Genomic DNA, 19,239 nt, shown 5'->3' on the forward strand with positions numbered 1-19,239 from the left:
CTCACACAACAAGGCCCTTTAACAATGAACAATTTAAGTTTCCACAGATTTTTTTTTTGCTGCCGTGAGATGATGTTCTAAAGACACTCAGGAGGTACAGGACTGGGCAACACTCACACACCACCCCTTCACTTAATTTCCAGTTCTAGAGACATTTCTGAGGAGACTGAAGAGTTTACTCTTTTCCGGAGACTCACTTTCATTTTTCAAAGAAATCTGCAGGGATATTTTTCCACACCCCAAAAGTTCTGCCTTTTGTACAGCACTATATGTTGGGAAGCATTTGCTTAAGGGAAACGTGCGGAAGGTCCACTTCAGTCGAGCTGAACTGCACTCCATCCAGACTTGGCTGATGTACAGAAACTCAGACTCACTCTGCTCTGCTTTATCAGACACAAGCCCTCTGATGAACATGCCGTTTCCGTAGCAACCACTCAGAGATGGCAGGAAAATCAGCACCAAGCAAATGACACCACCCTAGCTGCTCCTCTCCTATCACTGTCTTCAATTATCTTTGTTTCTCTTTGTATTTGTGTAATCTTCGAAACAAAGAGTGCTTAATAACAGTGCTAAAAACACTGCATAAGGCAGCTTGATTGTGATGCAAGTCAGAAGGGCATTCAGTGGAGTTCTGGTTAATAAAGCTGCCTTTTCTTCTGGGGCACCAGAGGACAAATGTCAGAGAGGGGACAAAAGTCTTCCTCAGCACTCCATTACCCTTCTGCTCTCCCTCGTACACAGACGGCACTTATCTGAGTGCCTGGCACTTATCTGAGGCAGCATCAAGAGGAAGGAAGCTTCTAGAAGTGATACAGGTCCAGCCCTTCCAGCCCACCCTGAGCAGGAAGGAACTACACTTAGTGCCACTCTCTAAGCAAGAAGTACATGACGAATACGGCCTTTACTGACTGTAGCTTGTTATTATCGTGGTTGTAGGTTTTCGATTTACCACTAAAATAACTACTTCTGATTATTTACACCACTGTCTAGCTTCTTTATATGCAAATTCCAGAACAATTGAGGTAAGCTTCTCATTCCCTGTTGTAGTTGGCACATTAACCCAGCCTTCTCCAACAAGTCAGCTGACAACATCCTGAAAAATATTGCCAGCAATCTCCGAACTTTGCTGTTGGCACTATGCGCTACTACAGTAGGTAGTGTTCTCCTGCATTAAGCATTAAGCTCCTTACGCATGGATCTTGTGCTGATGTTGCTTCAAGAGGCAGTGTGGAACAGAGTGATGCAACAGAGGACAGGCGTTATTTCCAACTATGTGCATCAGCGAATGAGTTTGTGTGGTCTACCGCTTCATGGCTGAGCAGTTTGTGCTCCTAGCACATGGATATGTGCTTAACTTTAAGCAGTGGGTGTGGCTCAAAAACCTGGACTCAATAATTAGGAGTGGTATCCACATACTTTTGGATTTTGTTTAATTTAAGGTCGTCCTGAGCTCCATGCAAAGTACGTTTGAGCCTCAAGTTACATTGCAGGTCTCAACTTATACATTTATCTTAGCAAAATAACCCCTGAATGACTTTAGAATAGTTGCTGATAAGCAGCAGTAATGCAGTATTTGGGTTCAAGAACTGGTCTTCATAGATTTAAGCTCCATAATACACAACATTTGTTCATCATCATAAACAAGACGGATCTTTATATCAGCCACATGGAGCTCATGTTTTAATTAAGCAACAGAACACTCAACATCGTGTTTTGTTGTGAAATAACATCACAGCTGTGGTTTGGTGGCCGTAGATCATCACAGCTCCTTGAGTGTTCTACTGCTTTAATACAGCAGGTAAATAAATACAGTGAGAAATGAATAAACTGGCTGTGAACGCGGCGTTTAATATGTTTTAATGTTCACTTCCTTCCTCCTAATTATAGCTCCTTAACGAGCAGCTTGTTGCTACATCAGAGTAACGAGCTCTGCCCACTCGCTGCTGTAAGCTTTGCCTTTTGAAATTTGGACTGAGCCAAAAACTGGCCCAATATCAGGTTCAGCTCAGTTTGGTCAGTTTCTCCAGATCAGTATTAATGTCGTTTTGTTCCAGCCGGTCTGTGAAGCTTCTTACAGCCCGTTTAGTTTGGTGAATGGTGTTGGGTTCATTTCTGGCTGATTCCAGGTTGTTCAGCTGTTCTTCTGTCACAGCTGCCGACGGAAAAGCTGCTCAGTGGTGACGCCAGTTTGGGAATTTATTGTCGTCTTGTCTTCAGAGTCGGATCAAATCGACTGTCGGTCAGATGTGGTCTTAACAGTGTCCGTTTTCTGTTTGTGCCCAAAGTAAGAAGTAAAAACATTCAAATGGCTCAAGCGTCTCCTACAGCTGTCAAAGTCGTTGCTTAGCAACGGCGTCTCAGCGGAGTGATACAGTGTTTGTAAAAAATTTAATGTTATGGTGAAACAGCACAGCTAGAACTGCTCAACCAGTCTGTTTGCGTGGCCGGAACTAACTGTTGTATAATTATTGCTTAGGGTAACGCAAGATAATCTGAAAACAGGGAACACAAAGGAAGCTTAATGAAGATTCAGAAAAAAAGATGTTGCCAGTTTTACCTTTTACTGTTTGTTCCAGCAGAGTTAGCAGAGTTTATGAATTTTCATTAGTTTTTATTTTTATGTAGTTTTTCACTTTGGAATTTCATTTGTTTAGTTTCAATTAGTTTTAAAAGTGCACTAAGAATCTCAGTTTTATTTTCTGAAAAGCAATATTTTTGTTTTGTTTTTATTTCGTTTCAATTTTAAATATTATGATAAACACTTTGATAATAGGTATTTGATATGACTAAAATAAAATTAGCACAACGATTGGCTGACCTGAAGAATGACATGCACGCTGACACAGCATCAGAAACAGTAGGGAGTCCATAAAACAAGTGGATGCTCCGGCACTAAACTGAACAGGATTCTTAAAACTGGTTTCCTGAAAAGCTCAAACTAAGCTCAACTAAAAGTTAAGAAATAGGCATGTAATGATTCACAAATAAGGAGCGCCTGGAAACGAGTCTTACATTAATGTTTTTTCCATTTTCCATGCTAAAAAACTCAACATTACAAAAGTACAATATCTGAGACAAGAAGTTATACTTCATCGTGTTCTGCTCTAACAAAAGCCACAAGCTAACATGTTAGCCTCAAGCTAACACTCTAGCCACAAGCTACTACAGTAGCCTCAAGCTCATACTCTAGCTATAAACCAGTATACTGGCCTCAAGCTAACAATTTAGCCACAAGCTAGTACATTAGCGTCAAGCTAACACTCTAGTTATAAAATAATATATTAGCCTCAAGCTAACACTCTAGCCACATGCTAATAGGTTGGCCTCAAACTAACACTTTAGCCATAAGGTAATGTTTGCCTCATGCTAACACTCTAGCCATAGTCTAATAAGTTAGCCTAAGCTAAAAGCTAATTTAGTAGCCTCAAGCTAACACTCCAACCACAAGATAATATGTTAGCCTCAAGCTAACACTCTAGCCATAAACTAATATAATGGCCTCAAACTAATACTTTAGCCACAAGCTAACACTCTAGCCACACGCTACTACAGTAGCCTCAAGCTCATACTCAAGCTATAAACCAGTATATTGGCCTCAAGCTAACATTTTAGCCACAAGCTAATATTTTGGCCTCAAACTAACACTTTAGCCACAAGGTAATATGTTAGCCTCAAGCTAAAACTCTAGCTAAAAGCTAATATAGTTGCCTCAAGCTAACACTCTAGCCACAATCTAATATGTTAGCCTCAAGCTAACACTCTACCTATAAACTAATATGGTTGCCTCAAGCTAACACTCTAGCCACATGATAATGTTAGCCACGAGCTAACAAACTAGCCAGAAGCTAACATGTTAGCCTCAAGCTACCACACTAGCCACAAGCTAGTCACAGACACAATACATTACACTGCAATAAACTGTGATACTATTCGATGCACAGTTGCTTCCCTATTATTTTAATTGGGCATTTTTTAAGTAACATTGAGAAAACCGAGTCTATCAATTACTGACATGCAAAATGCAAACCAGCCTCTCAAACCCTAAAGACTTCAAATCTTGAGTTTCAAAAGCAAGTGAAGTGAAGTGCAGCAGAACTATGAGAACTGCTATTTTAATAAACGTCAGTCCACGCATTTAATCACAATCAGTAACTGACAGCGTGTAAATGCCACATTTATTACACAACAGTCTACTACAAAACATAAAGCCTAATATTTTTAATAATATTATTTTAATTCATATTTCTAAATAAAGCTAAACAAATCGCTGCTGTTGGAAGAAAACCTTTATCTCCAAAACAGTAACTTTACAGGAGAAGGAAAAAACATACTTCACTTTCAGTGGAAGTCAATGGAACCAGAATTTTTCCCATGTCGTTTTGGGTCATTTCTTTTAGGCCACTCATCACAAAATTTACAAACAATGTAAAGAGTAACAGATACTTTCAAATTATGTCAAAAACTGAAAAAGGCCAAAAATGGAGATAAAAGGTTTTCTTCCCACAGCAACGAAATATTGTTTGCCATTTTTTCCAACAGAAATTTCTTCTGCCCTCACACAGACGCACGATACTCTTCCAAAATACTTCCTTTCTACATCAAGCCCCAGTTCAGGCAGTTTCTTTTATAGATTGTGATATCTTTTATATCATTGTGATTTCTGACAAGTGATTTCTACTTTTGACCCAGGGAGCTTTTTTAATAAAATGATTTACTTGATGTGAGTTCAGAGTGCGAGGCCAAAGCCCCCAGGTTACTATAGGTTATCTCCTGTTATCTAAAAGCATGTGCTGTTTTAAATCACTAAAACTCCCATGTTATAATTTGCATCTCGCCTGGTCTGGTTTATCTGTGTGCAAACAGCAGAAGAGTTAAGCAAAGGTCTGACAAAACACTTCCATCTATCAACAAACAGCACACCAGGTGTTTAACATGACCTCATTTCTCAACACGCTGGGCCAACATGATCTGGACAACAGCTTCCCGCACTCAGTGAATGTGGAGAGCTTATGAATCACAAGGGTACTCAGTCTTGTAATGATATGCCTGTGCGAGTGAGCCTTGAGTAAGCGCTACACTCTTAGAAACAGACAAGAGCCGCAGTGCTGTGGATAGAAGTACACATCAAGAACTGGCTACTCTAATGTGTTAAATTCAGCCAATAAAGAGTAATTGTGCATTAAAAGTGTAGAGGATGCGTTCACTTACGCACACTACAAAAATAAACAAAACGTTATTTGACCAAGTGCGTCCAAACGTTTTGTACGGCTGTAAAAATAACTGGATGTTTCGCTGTCCACATCTGTGCCAGTTGTTTCCAGCCAGCCCTTTCATCATCTATCCTCGGGATTGACCGTCCTGAGACAGGTCTGCCAAATTGATATGACCTGCCTGAAGAAAACAATAAACTGTTAATGGTTTATCTGGGACTGGACTGTGGACTTTTAAAAACAATTGGGAAGATAACCTGACCGATGCCATGCTGCGTCATTATCTGCAACTGGAAATCAAGCAGTAAGTGATAAAAATACTGCTTATGTAACAAGTGCAGTTAACTACATCACGTGAACAGTGAGTGTGTACACATCTGATCATAACCAGACTTCTGCAGTTATCCAATTATTCAATTGGTCTTGTAAGCACCATACTCCGATCTAGAAATCCGATTAAGAAATCCAATAAAGAGGCTGGATTTTAGCTCAGTAATCAGATCCCTCAGTGCATGAAACTTCGGTCGGACTTGTCAGTCTGCGCGAGACGCTGCTGGAGCGGCGCTGAAACCGAACATGAAATAAAGGATAGAAATATTCTTCATCTTCTAGATGATGTAGGTTCACGTTTTCAGGTAAAGTGGTGGGATGTTTAAAAAAAGCCGCAACGTGAAGTTTGAGTTTTACGTCACGTTTACGTCACGTCTTCTTCTGTGAGGTTATTGGCTGGTTGTAGAGCAGAAATCTGATTACTGTCTGACTCCTGTAGACCTGGAGTTTCCCTATTATCTGATTACTCAAGTGCATATAAACGTGTTGATCAGATTACTGACAAAATCAGATTTTCTGCAGTTATCGGATTATTGTCTGTGTCTGTGTTTACATGGAAAGATTTTTGCCAATCTGACGGAATACATTCTGATTACAGTGTCAGACAGAGGTGTTTATACTCACTCTATTCAACAATCTAAAGGAAAATCTTCATTTACATGCATACTACAAGAAATCTGATGCAAAATGACGCGCGCGTATGGAGAACCACTTCGAGTAAACATTACCATGACAGCACACGAGTCCAGTCACAGTGAGATGAGTCTCCAGTTGGTGTGCTGGAGTTTTTAACTGCTTTAAAATGACATCAGACTCAGGAAAAAGTCCTTCACATGTCCTAATTAAAGAAGGCCGAGAGGAAGACGCCGTGCTCTGAGACGCATAAGCTGGACGTCTGTCCCACCGCCGTCTTTTAAAGATCAGAGCATGAACTTCGTCTCCTCTGCAGACCAGTTTCTGCTCTGCCATTATGAATGTTATAAACTTTTGCCAGAGCCGTTCGAGTTCTCTGCTTTTGCTGCGACACGAACGCACATGCTTCCAAACGTACTTACACGTTCCGACTGGAAATGAATCAAATACAGCCGTTCACGTGGCTATTATTCTTCTATTTAATGGATTATTTAAAGGATTCCCCACCTTGTTCAATCGGGTAGAAACTGTATTCCGACTGGCCTCAATCAGACTAGTTTCAAGCTTATTTGTCGTTTGCACAACATGTCAGGATATTTATGGATTGAAATGCTTGTGGTGAGGCTCAGATAATCACTCTACAGAAAGTAAATAAGTAAAAGTAAATATATTAAATATACACAAAATATAGAGAAAATATACAGTTTGTTCAGAAGCCTGACAGCCTAGAAACTTTAACTGGGTTGCTTTAGCCTCCTGTACGCTTCAAAATCTCAGGCTGTGCGCTGGGTGAAGCTGGGTGAAGCTGGGTGAAGCTGGGTGAAGCTGGGTGAAGCTGGGTGAAGCTGGGTGAAGCTGAAATGTGCGTCTCCCAAGCAATTAAAAACACGTCATCAAATGCAGCATTTAATATACTGTCCAACACAAACATCAACATAGTCGACTGCTTCTAACATAACAGCACATGAAAATCTGACTTGTTCAGGCTACGGTTGTTTTAGGAACATCAACAAAAAGCTGGACAGATCTGAAGAAAATCAACCCCTTCAAATAAAGGTGCTAGTGAAGAGTACAGAGTGCGCCATGGACAGCCCTGCTCATCATGTGAAGGAAAATTCATTAGAAAAAGATGCTAACGGCCCAAAAAGACGAAGACCTGCAGTGTGCAGAACTGACACAAATAACTAGCTATGGACGCCTCTCTGTCAACTGTCAGTAACCTGGCAGAAGACAGAGCAGGACAACTAACGACAGAACTGCTCTGAGTCGACGCTGACTTGACTGCACACAACAACAAGCAACAAACATGTTCTGGTAAAGCTTTTGTGCAAGAAAGCAATTTTGGCGACAACACTTTTCACTCTGCCTTAAGCTGCTAGTTTTGACCACACTGATGAGCACAGAGTACAAATAAACTAGAACTCCTTTGCATGAGCGCTTGAAGACACAGCAGAGAGGAACAAGAACTGAATTGCACTTGTGTCCCAGTGCTTATCACTCACTCACACACACACACACACACACACACACACACACGTTATGATAACGGTTTGAAGGTTACTGACCTAATTGTATGTGTTTCTACAAACTTCTGATACCAAGTCATAAAAACATTCCACTCTTACACTTTCAGAATAAACCACTGAAAGTCTACGAGTGGAATGAGCTCCAAGCGTAAATGAGAGCTACTTAGATTTTCTGAATTCAAAAATGCTTCTTCTCTTAAGGTGAACTAATGGATGACTAAATTAACGACTTTCTGAAGCACAGTACTGGTGGTCAGCACATACCATTTCACTGATTTAATTTCCTGTCAAAATGGCTATTACAAAAGTAAAAAGCAACAAAAATGTGTTATACATATGTTATATATATATGTATATATGTATATATATATATATATATATATATATATATATATATATATATATATATATATATATATATAATGTGTGTGTGTGTGTGCACGCACGCAAACGCATGCGTGTACATATATATACTGTATATAAACACACAAACACACACAGACACACACACACACACACAGAAAAGAGGAAATAACACAGAAGCCTCAATAACTAAATATATCACACACACACACACACACACACACACAGAAAAGAGGAAATAACACAGAAGCCTCAGTAACTAAATATAACAACAAATGTATATAATAATATATACATATTGTATATGTACTTTTTCAGTGTTTCATGTGTCCACCTTTTGCCATTATTACAGCTTCCATCCTTTTCAGGCTTTTACACAGTAATGCACTTTCTAACTGTCTGCTTACACACATCATACTGATTTTAAGTGTTTTCAAAACACACATAAAAAATACTTTTCAAAATAAGGATCTCCAGGTTGGACATCAGAACTGTGAAGTACTAAGGCTCTAAAAAATATTTCACTGAGTATTTTTATAGTGGATGTCTTTCAACAACACCTCTTTATAGAAGGTTAAGGTCATACATCCTTTCCCCTTAAAAGGACATTTACACCAAAACGTACAGTAACTGGTGATAAGTGCCACGACTGCAGGCACTGAGAAACATCTGCTCGGTGGTCAAAGCGCTCAGATAGCTCATTAATAAGGGGAGGAACGGGTCTTGAGAAGCTAGCAACACACGTTTTATGCCAGACCATCTCACTGATCACCACGCACTGTCACTACTCAAATGTTGCTTAATAAACATACAGTGCAAGAGGCAGAGTCAGTGTTTCACAACAGCTCCAAATATTTAATGAGAACCTCAAATATCCGTTTCAAGGGTCCGCAGTTAACTAGTCCTTCCTTTCAGCAATGGGAACATTTCTGCACTTAAGCCAAACGCTGGTGTTATATCAAATTAAGGGTACTCAAAAGCTCTTCTCCTCTGAACTCACACCAGAAAACCTAAATTGAGCCTAGCATGAAACACAAGTTAAGTCTATATAAGAACCATCAACACACATAAAACCACACACAGCCACTCAGAAACTTCCTCCCATGAGCTTCTCTGCTTGTCAGCCTTCAGAGAGCCTCTGCTCTCCTTCTCATATGCAAAACGAAGTCGTGTCTGCAGAGCAAAACTGCTTATGTGAACTGAACCACAGGCTCTGCATTCAGGAAGTTACACCACTTGAGCATATCTGCACATCACCAAGCTTATTCTGAGCTACAGCATCACTTCCAGCTCCACACGCACTGCACGGCTTCACGTTCCTCCGGATTCTCACCGGCACATTCATAAGTCAAGCTAGCTTATCAAACTTGATGATTACGAGTGTGACTACACGTTTTCGGGTTCAACACGATTTCCGGCTTGGGTCACAATTTGATTGTTTTATGTGTTAGAAAGGTCTGGATTGTACAGTGCTCTAACTATTCTGCAGAGACTAATTTAGCTCTGAAAAACGAATGAAACCCCGGGAAGAAGACAAGGCCGCTGATATGTAACGGCGCGTTACACAAATGCAAATGAACCACGAACAGCCCCTAAATATACACTTTTTAAAACCCCTCTAAGATTTTAGACTACACTCTTAAAAAAAGACAGTTCTTTAGTAAAGAAAGTGGTTCTACATTTTAGGTATTTGGCTGACGCTCTTATCCAGAGCAACTTACAATTTGATTATTGTTACACAGGTAGGCGAAGGTGGTGTTAGGAGTCTTGCCCAAGGACTTTTATTGGTATAGTGTAGGGTGTTTACCCAGGTGGGGATTGAACCGCAGTCTACAGCGTAGAAGGCAGAGGTGTTACCCACTACACTGTATAGAAGCATGAACACTCAAATAACCCTTTGCATGATTAAATAGGTGATAAAACTGTACTTGATGAAGAAAGTTCTGCAGATGGTTCTATATAGAACCTTTCTGAAAAGCGTTCTATATAGCACCCAAAAGTGTCCTTCTACTGTTATAAGCTTGACAACATCACAATAGAAGAGCCCGTTTGGATGCTATGCAGGACCAATTTGAAAAAGGTTCTGTATAGAACCACACACAGCACATTCTCCGTCAATTTGAAGAACACCTTCATGATGTAAAGAACCATTTAATCATGCAAAGGGTTCTTTGTGTTCAAGGTTCTACGTAGAACATTTTTCTATACAGCGCCTGCTACAAGCTTGACGTTGTCACAATCGAAGAACCCTTTTAGGGGTTACACAAAACACTCTGCAAAAAGGTTCCATAAAGAACCACACACAGCACATTCTCAATCAATCTGAAGAAGACCTTCATGATGTAAAGAGCCATTTAACCATGCAAAGGGTTCTTCGAGTGCTTACTGGGTTCACAAAACTTCAGATGGAAAAGAAGGAAATTTTATTTTAGTTTATTAAGGTTGATTATGGACAAAATAAAAAAAAATTCAAATGCTGGTCATTTTCTGTTTCTCTTGGTTCAGACTGAGCATCCTTAAAAATGTTTTGATGCTGATATCAATGCTATTAGTATATCTAGAGTAAAAACAATTTTTTTACATGCATTATTTCTGTATAATTCTTACTTGCAACCCTTTTAAAAAGGTATTCAGTTTATTAAGGCAACAAAATGATTTTGAATTGAAATTTGAAATCATTCAATTTACTGGTAGTGAAGTAATTTGGGCAATACCATAAAACATATCCACACTACTCCTGACTAGCAGAAGTAAGTAAACATGACTGTACTTGCAGTATAATAATAAAGTGACAAAACATTTTCAAGATGACTCCACAAGACTATTCATCTAGACTTCCTACTACTATAGCAGTGGTTCTCAATCCTGGTCCAGTAGTATTAATGCACTGCCCACAGTTCAGCACTTTCCCTACTCTAACATTACAAGTTCAAATGAGGTAAGACTTGGTAATTAATTGATGGGTTGAATCTGGTTGTGTGGAGCTGGACCAACACTAACATCAAAGACTACAGGACCAAAGCTGAAAGCCTCTGCTTGACCAGTGGCTGTGTTTACATGCAAAGATGTTTGCCAACACTTTCTGATTACAGATTAAGACTGAGGTGTTTATATTCTCACTCTACTCAACAATCTGATGGAAAATCTTCGTTTACATGCACACTACAAGGAATCCGATCCGAAATTACGTCCTTGCATAGAGAACCACTTAGTGTAGACGTTACCGTGACAACGAGCATCACGTGGGTCCAGTCAGAGTGAGATGAGCAGCAGTGAGCAGTGCTTGTCTTTTTAATTGCTTTAAAATTATGTCAGACCCAGGAAAACGTCCTTCACGTGTCCTTATTAAAGAAGGCCAAGAGGAAGACGTCAAGCGCGCAGAACGTACACATGCACATATTCTATTCCAACTGAGCTATCAGTCGGATTATTGACAGATTAACAGGCTGCACGTAAACATGGCTAGTGTTTCCCAACCCAGACTTGCATCCCACATATTCTTCCGGGAAGGCTTTACACTAGTTGAAACATTGGAACATTGTTGTGGAGACTTGATGGCATTCAGCCAGAAGAGCACAAGAGCATTAGTGAGATCAGTTACTGATCAGTTGGATGATCAGTTCTGGATCCACTGCTCCAAAGTCCAATGCTGGGGGGGGGTCAATGCTTTTGGTCAATGCTTTTGAGCACCTTAAAACGGCTGAGTTCACTCATTATAAGGGCTGTACTTTACTTACATATGTGTGTATATATGTGTGTGTGTGTGTGTGTGTGTGTGTGTGTGTGTGTGTGTGTATATGGGCAAACAGGTGGCTGAATTTCCACTGGGCCCCTTCAGAAGTGCTGCTTATTAAGTAGCATAGCTATCTACACATATATAGGTGTGTGTGTGTGTGTGTGTGTGTGTGTGTGCGCTTATACAAAATATTGATACATGGATATGGGTAGAAACAAAGGTCCATATTTACAAATCTACACTCCTAAAAAGGATGGTTCTTCAATGTTTTTTTTTAGTACAGAAAGGGGTTCTATACAGAATCAGAACCATTTGCATGCTATAATCTTTGCATGGCGAATGGTTCTTCAAAATGGTTCTGTATAGCACCGAAAAGTGTTCTGCCGGTGTTACAATGCCAAGCTTGTATACAACAGAAGAACTCCTTTTGTTGCTATATAGAACCACTTTCAAGAAGGTGCAAAAGTGTAAGAACCTGTGCAGTTTAGGTAGACTACACTATATAAAGATGGGTCTTCAAGGGTTCCTTAGTAATGAAAACAGTTCTGTACAGAAAATGAAAGCGTTCTTCTATGATTATAAGTTTGGCATCATCACAGTAGAACAGCACTTTGGGTGCTATCTAGAACCATTTTCACAAAGGTTCTCTATGCAACCATGTACAACACGCTCACCATCAAGATGAAACCCTTTCCCAATGCAAAGAACCTTTCAAGCACGCAAACGGTGCTTTGCGCGTGCATGGTTCTATACAGAACTACTGTCTCTTTCTAAAGAACCTTTTTAAGAATGTAGTTATTTACTCTGAATGCACTTTAAGAACTCCACACGCCACGCGCTCTAAGGAGCCTCGTGAATATGGGCAGTCTTCTCATTTACCTCGAACACGTGTGCAGAGAGCGCGCGCCGCAGCTCCGTCCACAGCACGACGCTCGTGAAGAACAGGGCGATCTCGACGGGGGAGAGGTGCGCGTGCTCGCGCAGGGCGCGCGCTGATGGTTCGAGCCCACAGTCGGTGCACTCCCTCAGAGCGCCGAGCACGGCGCTGTATGAGCCGCTCAGCAGCTCCGTGTAGCCGGGCTGGGCCTCCACAGACGTGCCGCCCTCCTCAGCGACCCCGGTGGTCCCGTCCATAGCGTCCAAAAGCTGCGCCTGCGTAGCTACAAAAGTCCTTTTTTTACAGTAACGTGTCCTCCAGGCGAAGGCTAACCCGGTTAGCCACAGAAATAAAACAAACTTTAAGCTCGTCTTCCAAATTAAGACATCGACATGACATTAAAAAAGGACTTGCCGCTCTTTTAACGCCAGGGTACCCAACATATTCACAGGTCTTGTATTCAGAAACAGACCGTGAGGTTATAAACAGTCGGCGGTGGATGCGTTTAGAAAAACAACAGGGCGCTGAAGCGAAAACGAGGCTGCGGTTTGAATTTTAACGGTTTTAACGGTCCAACCTATATTTACCATACAGTCCATCTGATTCAGTCCAGCGTCCTTTGGATGCAAACGGACATCTGGGCTGTCTTGAAAGAGTAAAACAGCTAAAAGACACCCGGTAGCAAAAAATACGGAGTAACGTTGTTAAATGGCCCTTTTCTCCACACGTTTAAGGCCGTCAGCGGCTGATTTAAAGTAACGGCGCAGCTGAAAAGACGCCAGATAACGCTTAGCTGATCCTCTTTCCGCTATTCGCCTTCATTTGTCACGAAACCCTTCTACAGAGCGCGAATGCTGAGAACATCCAGAAAGATGTGAGAAAGCCCGCCTGCACCTCCTCGCCTGTGCGGTCGCCTTTCCGTCCACATTGTGATGGCTGGATGGAGAAAATGTGAGAGGAGGATGAAGAAAAAAGCCGGTGTGTGCTGCTGATGCTAGTCGCTGTAATCCGCTCAGCAGGGTGAAAAGACTGATTTAAAAGCCAAAAATAAGAATAAGCACGGTTTCTGCGGCGAAGCTGACCGAAATGACCGATAAACGCAACATGCACATATGAAGTTAACGAACAAAAAAAAAGCCCCATAAACAGCGGCGTGACGTAACTAGGGCCGGCGTGGTCTTATTTCCACCTGTATTCTGGCAATCCGGGCCATTCTCGGCTGTGATTGGCTAGTACTACCTGAAAACGGGCGGAGGAAAGAATTACGCGGGTTGCCAAATCACGGTTTAACCTTCATTATCCTTGGGGTCAATTTATTTGACCCCATTCTGTATTTAACTTCTCTGAATATTTTTTTTGCTTCATATTTAATGAGTTTTCCTAAGTTAACACGGGAAACCACGTAAACATAAAACTGATATGATGATGTTTGTATGCATTGGTGCTCTTAGGGGTTAGTTTGGCCCCAATGCTGTTTTAGCTGGATAAAACATAAGAAATATCAACATTTTACACACATTTGTTTTGGATGATATTGAGATCACTATAACATGCAATTTTATAATCTTCAAAATATTATCTTTACTCTCCTTTATGGCCCTAACCCAGCATAACCTTACCTGTAGTAGTGCGAAAACCACAAGCGCACTTATTTACCTAATTAGCAAGAGTTTTTAGTAATGAAACCGCAAAGATTAATAAAAGTGCAGACACCCCTTAAATGCCCAGGGTGCCCCAAGTTTTATTACACACTTCAATAACCCAAGAATATCCCAACCAGTTTGCACAGTAGTCCACATAATTACAGAATAATACGCCTTATTGTGTACTGGAGGATTTTGTTTATACTTTTCTGTATATAACATGAATTAATATCCATCTTTACATTCACAATAATGTCACTGGGCTGGGTCAGGGCCCTCAAATGTTTAGAAAACACAGAGCTTTCTCTCTCACAATGTTTTGGCAATTTCTCAATTAATTAATTAACATAAGAGCATAATTTTACATATATATTGTTTGAGATTTCAGTGTTGCCAGGTGATGACCTAAATTAATTATAAGCAATACAAGTCAATACATTGACTTGATGTTCCAGTCAGAGACAGACAGAAAGTTGCCAGATTGATTATTATTGTGTGAATAGAGGTAAAAGATGCAATTACATTTTAGAAAACATTATCCCACATTTAAAATGGGTTGTGCATTATTTGTCATGTAGACTATTAATATCATGTAACATTTGACAGATTACTGGAAATTATACCCTATTTCTGCTGTTTAGTTTAATCACATCAGTGCCCAAGGAAAAACGAAATTCTAATGTGCTTTGTAAAACATGTCAGTTCTTACAGTCCAAGACAAACGTGAGACTCTTAAGGTCACGAACATTGTTCTCGAGAACACTTGCTCTTATAATTGTTCTTACGAGAAAAGCTAAGAAAGAAAATTCTTAACTTATGAAAAGAATATTATTGTATAAGAATATTATTGTATAAGAATATTATTTTTAATGTGATTTTATCTGAACTGTTTCCACAGATCCAAAATAACAGTTGGCAGCTGACTTATAGGTGTATTGTGCCACCTACAGGTGACATTCTGAACTAAACCTTAAAACACACACACACACACACACACACACACACACACACACACACACTAATAAAAATAGGGCTTGATTAATTCAATATCATGTTCCATCTCAACAATAATGGGCCTTTTGCCTGAAAATGTACGCTGTGAATGTAAAACACTGCCATTAAAAGCTCAGATTTATCATAGGGACGTCTGTCATCCGTCAGTGGTGGACAGTAACAGAATAAATGTAATTGGTTACTGTACCTAAGTAGATTTTCATGTATCTGAAGTTTTTGAGAAATCTGTCAAATTCCATGTACCTGAGTTAAAGTCGAGACCCCCAAGGTAAAATATTCCTCCAGTAAAAGTAGAAGTTCCTCCCTTTAGACCTCCACTTGAGTAAAAGTACTAAAGTATTTCCCTTCAAATGTACTTAAGTATAAAGTAAAAGTACTAAAAGAGTAATTCTGGCTCTGATGTCCTGTTATCATTTTTATAACCAGACTGGCTTCATGAACTCATTTCAGGTGAAAGTCCTCCAGCGTCTCTCTTGGTAAACCAGTCTTTTAATAGAACGTCATTAATTAGTGACGCTGACGTCTATTAAAATGATCAGAAGCACAAAACACTGAAGGTAAACAGTTTCCATCAGGGAGAACCGAGTGGCTCTGAAATCACTTTTTACACACAAGCAAAGTTTCAGTTTCAGATTTATTTACAACTTAGTTCCAAGTTTAAGTTGAATAAAAACTGGCTTTAAACTCAGGATCACAGATGAGCTCCTTTACTATGTTGATCTGTAGGCGTCTGTTCATAAACATAAACCAGCCCAAACTCATTTACTATAAAATGAAATGGTGTTTGTAGAAATTCAGAAAAAAGCCGCGTCAGTCTCGACTGCATATGTGGACATATTTCTATATTGAGCTCTATTTACACAAAGTTAGGTTAGTTCATCATTTATGTTGAACAGACTCTCCCAAAGTTTTACGCTGCTGCGCTGACGTTGAACCGCGTGCTGCACTGGGTCGGTATGACCAACAGGTCAAAACCAGCTCTAAACAAAGTGACCGCTGGGCCCTGATTGGTGCTCTGGCTTTGCGCTTCTTTCGTTTTGACATGTTACGTTTTTATACAGACAGAAACCAAAAGGAACGACAGATTTCTCAAAATGTAGGAGGAAAAAGTCGGATATTAGACTCTGAAATGTAGTGGAGTGAAAGGAAAAAGTCGCCCAGAACGGAGAAACTTCAGTACAGATACACCAAAAATACTAAAGTACAGAAACTAATTACATTTACTCAGTTACTCAGTTACTGTTCACCACTGACAGACAGCCAATATAAACAAATTTATATTAAAACTATTCCAACAACAAAAATATGATATGAAGAAAAGTTCCTGAAGTTTCCTGAAGAAAATACAGAACGGCTGCACAGCTTATGCAATTCTGTGGCATTGCTAGGCCTGCTGGGATAATGATAGGTGGCCCCATAGCTGCTAATTTCATTTCCAGGGCTGCTAAGCTGTTGCTAAGGTTTTAAACTTATCTTACATTCTTAAAAAAAATATTCTTTTTTTCTTAAAGGTTCTTTAAGGGTTCTTTAGTAAAAAAAAAAAGGTTGTATATAGAAGTATGAAAGATCAAAGAACCCTTTGCATGTTTAAATGATTCTTTGCATGGTGAAATGGTTCTTCAGATCAACTGAGAATATGTTGTAAATGGTTCTGTTTAGAACCTTTTTGAAAAAGGTTCTATATAGCACCAAAACATTCTATTGTTACAGGCTTGACGTCATAACGACAGAAGAACACTTTTTGGTGAAGAACCATTTAATGACGCAAAGAATCCTTTAATCATGCAAACGATTCTTTGGTTGTTCATTTCTTTTTTTTTAAAGACTGTAGGTGGTTGCTATGGTATCTTAGGGGGTTGGTAGGGAGTTGTTAAGCAGTTCACATATTGTTCCAGGTGGTTTCTAGGGTGCTGCGAAATCTCTGGTGGTTGTTAACATGCTACTAGCTGCTTGATGTGGTATTTCATGCGGTTGCTAGGTGATTGATGTGGTATTCCAGGTGGTTGCTAGGGTGTTGCTAGCTGGCTGCTATGGCATCCCACATGGAGGCTAGAGTGTTGCTGGTTTGCTTGTATAAGAGGTTCCACAAACGTTTTGGCCACATACTTCTGTCATTCATCTCTATGAGATAATATATGTCTATATGTGCTACTGAGCAGAAAAAGGTTCCTAAAAACTGTAAATCATTATTACAAGCACACTTATATGCACTATACGTCCAAAGGTGTGTGGAAACCCCTTCTTATTAGAGAATTCAGCTGCTTTCAGGTGCGTCCACTGCTGACACATGAGTTTGAATACACACACAGCTTGTATAGTTACCAAAGAGAAGCTTTGACCAATAGAATGAGACTCTCTGGAGCAGCTGTGCAGGGGCCTAAAGTCATCATGCCAAATGCCAGGTGTGGGCTAGAGGGGTATAAAGCCCCCCAGCATTGGGCCAAATACCTTTGGATGAGTTGAAGTGATCCAGAAGTAATCATCCATCAGTACCTGACCTCAGCAAAAGGTACTTTTTAATACTGTTGATTTTAAAAGAAACATTGGATAGGCGGACGTCCACAAACTTTTGGCCACATAATGTTTATTCACCAAACATTTTACATTTACTGCATTTGGCAGATGCGCTTATCCAGAGCAACTTACAATTCGATCACTTTATACAGGTGGGCGAAGGTGGTGTTGGGAGTCTTGCCCAGGGACTCTTATTGGTATAGTGCAGGGTGGTTACCCTGATGGGGGACTGAACCCCAGTCTACAGCGTAGAAGGCAGAGGTGTTAACCACTACACTAACCAACCACACACTGTTCAGAGTGCATTGAGTCATTTGGATACAGAACATCACATTGATCCACAGCTTCGTTCATTTTGAAAAAGGTGCTACTCAGGACCGTCCTGGATGGACCAGACTGGACCTATGATTCATGTAGTCCAGAGCTTACAGTAACATCTCAGAAGACGATCCACTCCAGACCTTCTACACTGCTGGATCAACTATGCACAGCAGAGTCTGCACAAGCTTCAGCAGAGTCACAGCAGCTTCTCCCAGCAGCACCGGCTCTTATTCAGCTCTGACTGCAGGGACAGGTGTGATTTAACTCTCTGTTCAGAATGAAGCCATTTATATACCAGATAAAATCACACTGACCCACAGGGTTTTGTCCTTCTCTGAAAAGCCATGGTAGGAAATACACCAATCAGGCATAACATTATGATCTTGTTTCTGTGCTCATTGTCCATTTGATCAGCTCCACTTACTGTATAGCTGCACTTTGTAGTTCTACAGTTACAGACTGTAGTCCATCTGTTTCTCTGATACTCTGTTACCCTGTTCTTCAGTGGTCAGGACCCCCATGGACCCTCACAGGGCAGGTACTATATGGGTGGTGGATCATTCTCATCACTGCAGTAACACTGATGGGGTGCTGGTGTGAGTGGATCAGACTCAGCAGTGCTGCTGGAGTTTTTAAACACTGTGTCCTCTCACTGTCCACTCTATCAGACACTCCTACCTTGTCATTCCACCTTGTAGATGTAAAGTCAGAGACGACAGCTCATCTGCTGCTGCACAGTTTGTGTTGGCCATCCTCTAGTCCTTCATCAGTGGTCGCTGTTGGCTGGATGTTTTTGCTTGATGGACTATTCTCAGTCCAGCAGTTACACTAAAGTGTTTAAAAACTCCAGCAGCACTTTTGTATCTGATCCACTCAGACCAGCACAACACACATTAGCACACCACCATCACGTCAGTGTTTCTGCAGTGCTGAGAATGATCCACCACCCAAGTAGTACCTGCTCTGTGAGGGTCTGTGGGGGTTCTGACCACTGAAGAACCACAGCACTGTTTATAAGCGTTTTATGAGCGTATTAGTCTCAGTAGTGACATTCATCAAGCCTTATTCATTA

General features: G+C 40.5%; 1 protein-coding gene across 1 annotated transcript in view; it reads right to left on the bottom strand.

The window, feature by feature from the left end:
* Nucleotides 1-13,818, bottom strand: part of cers1 (ceramide synthase 1) — a 30,046-nt gene extending 16,228 nt beyond the window's left edge. The window contains exon 1 of the mRNA XM_017702598.2: nucleotides 12,678-13,818. Within this exon, the coding sequence (XP_017558087.1) occupies nucleotides 12,678-12,932 (255 nt within the window). The 5' untranslated portion in view covers nucleotides 12,933-13,818. The remainder of the gene's footprint in view (nucleotides 1-12,677) is intronic.
* Nucleotides 13,819-19,239: the final 5,421 nt, after the last annotated feature.

Source organism: Pygocentrus nattereri, chromosome 15 (genome assembly GCF_015220715.1).
Source record: "Pygocentrus nattereri isolate fPygNat1 chromosome 15, fPygNat1.pri, whole genome shotgun sequence".
Classification (NCBI taxonomy): Eukaryota; Metazoa; Chordata; class Actinopteri; order Characiformes; family Serrasalmidae; genus Pygocentrus; species Pygocentrus nattereri.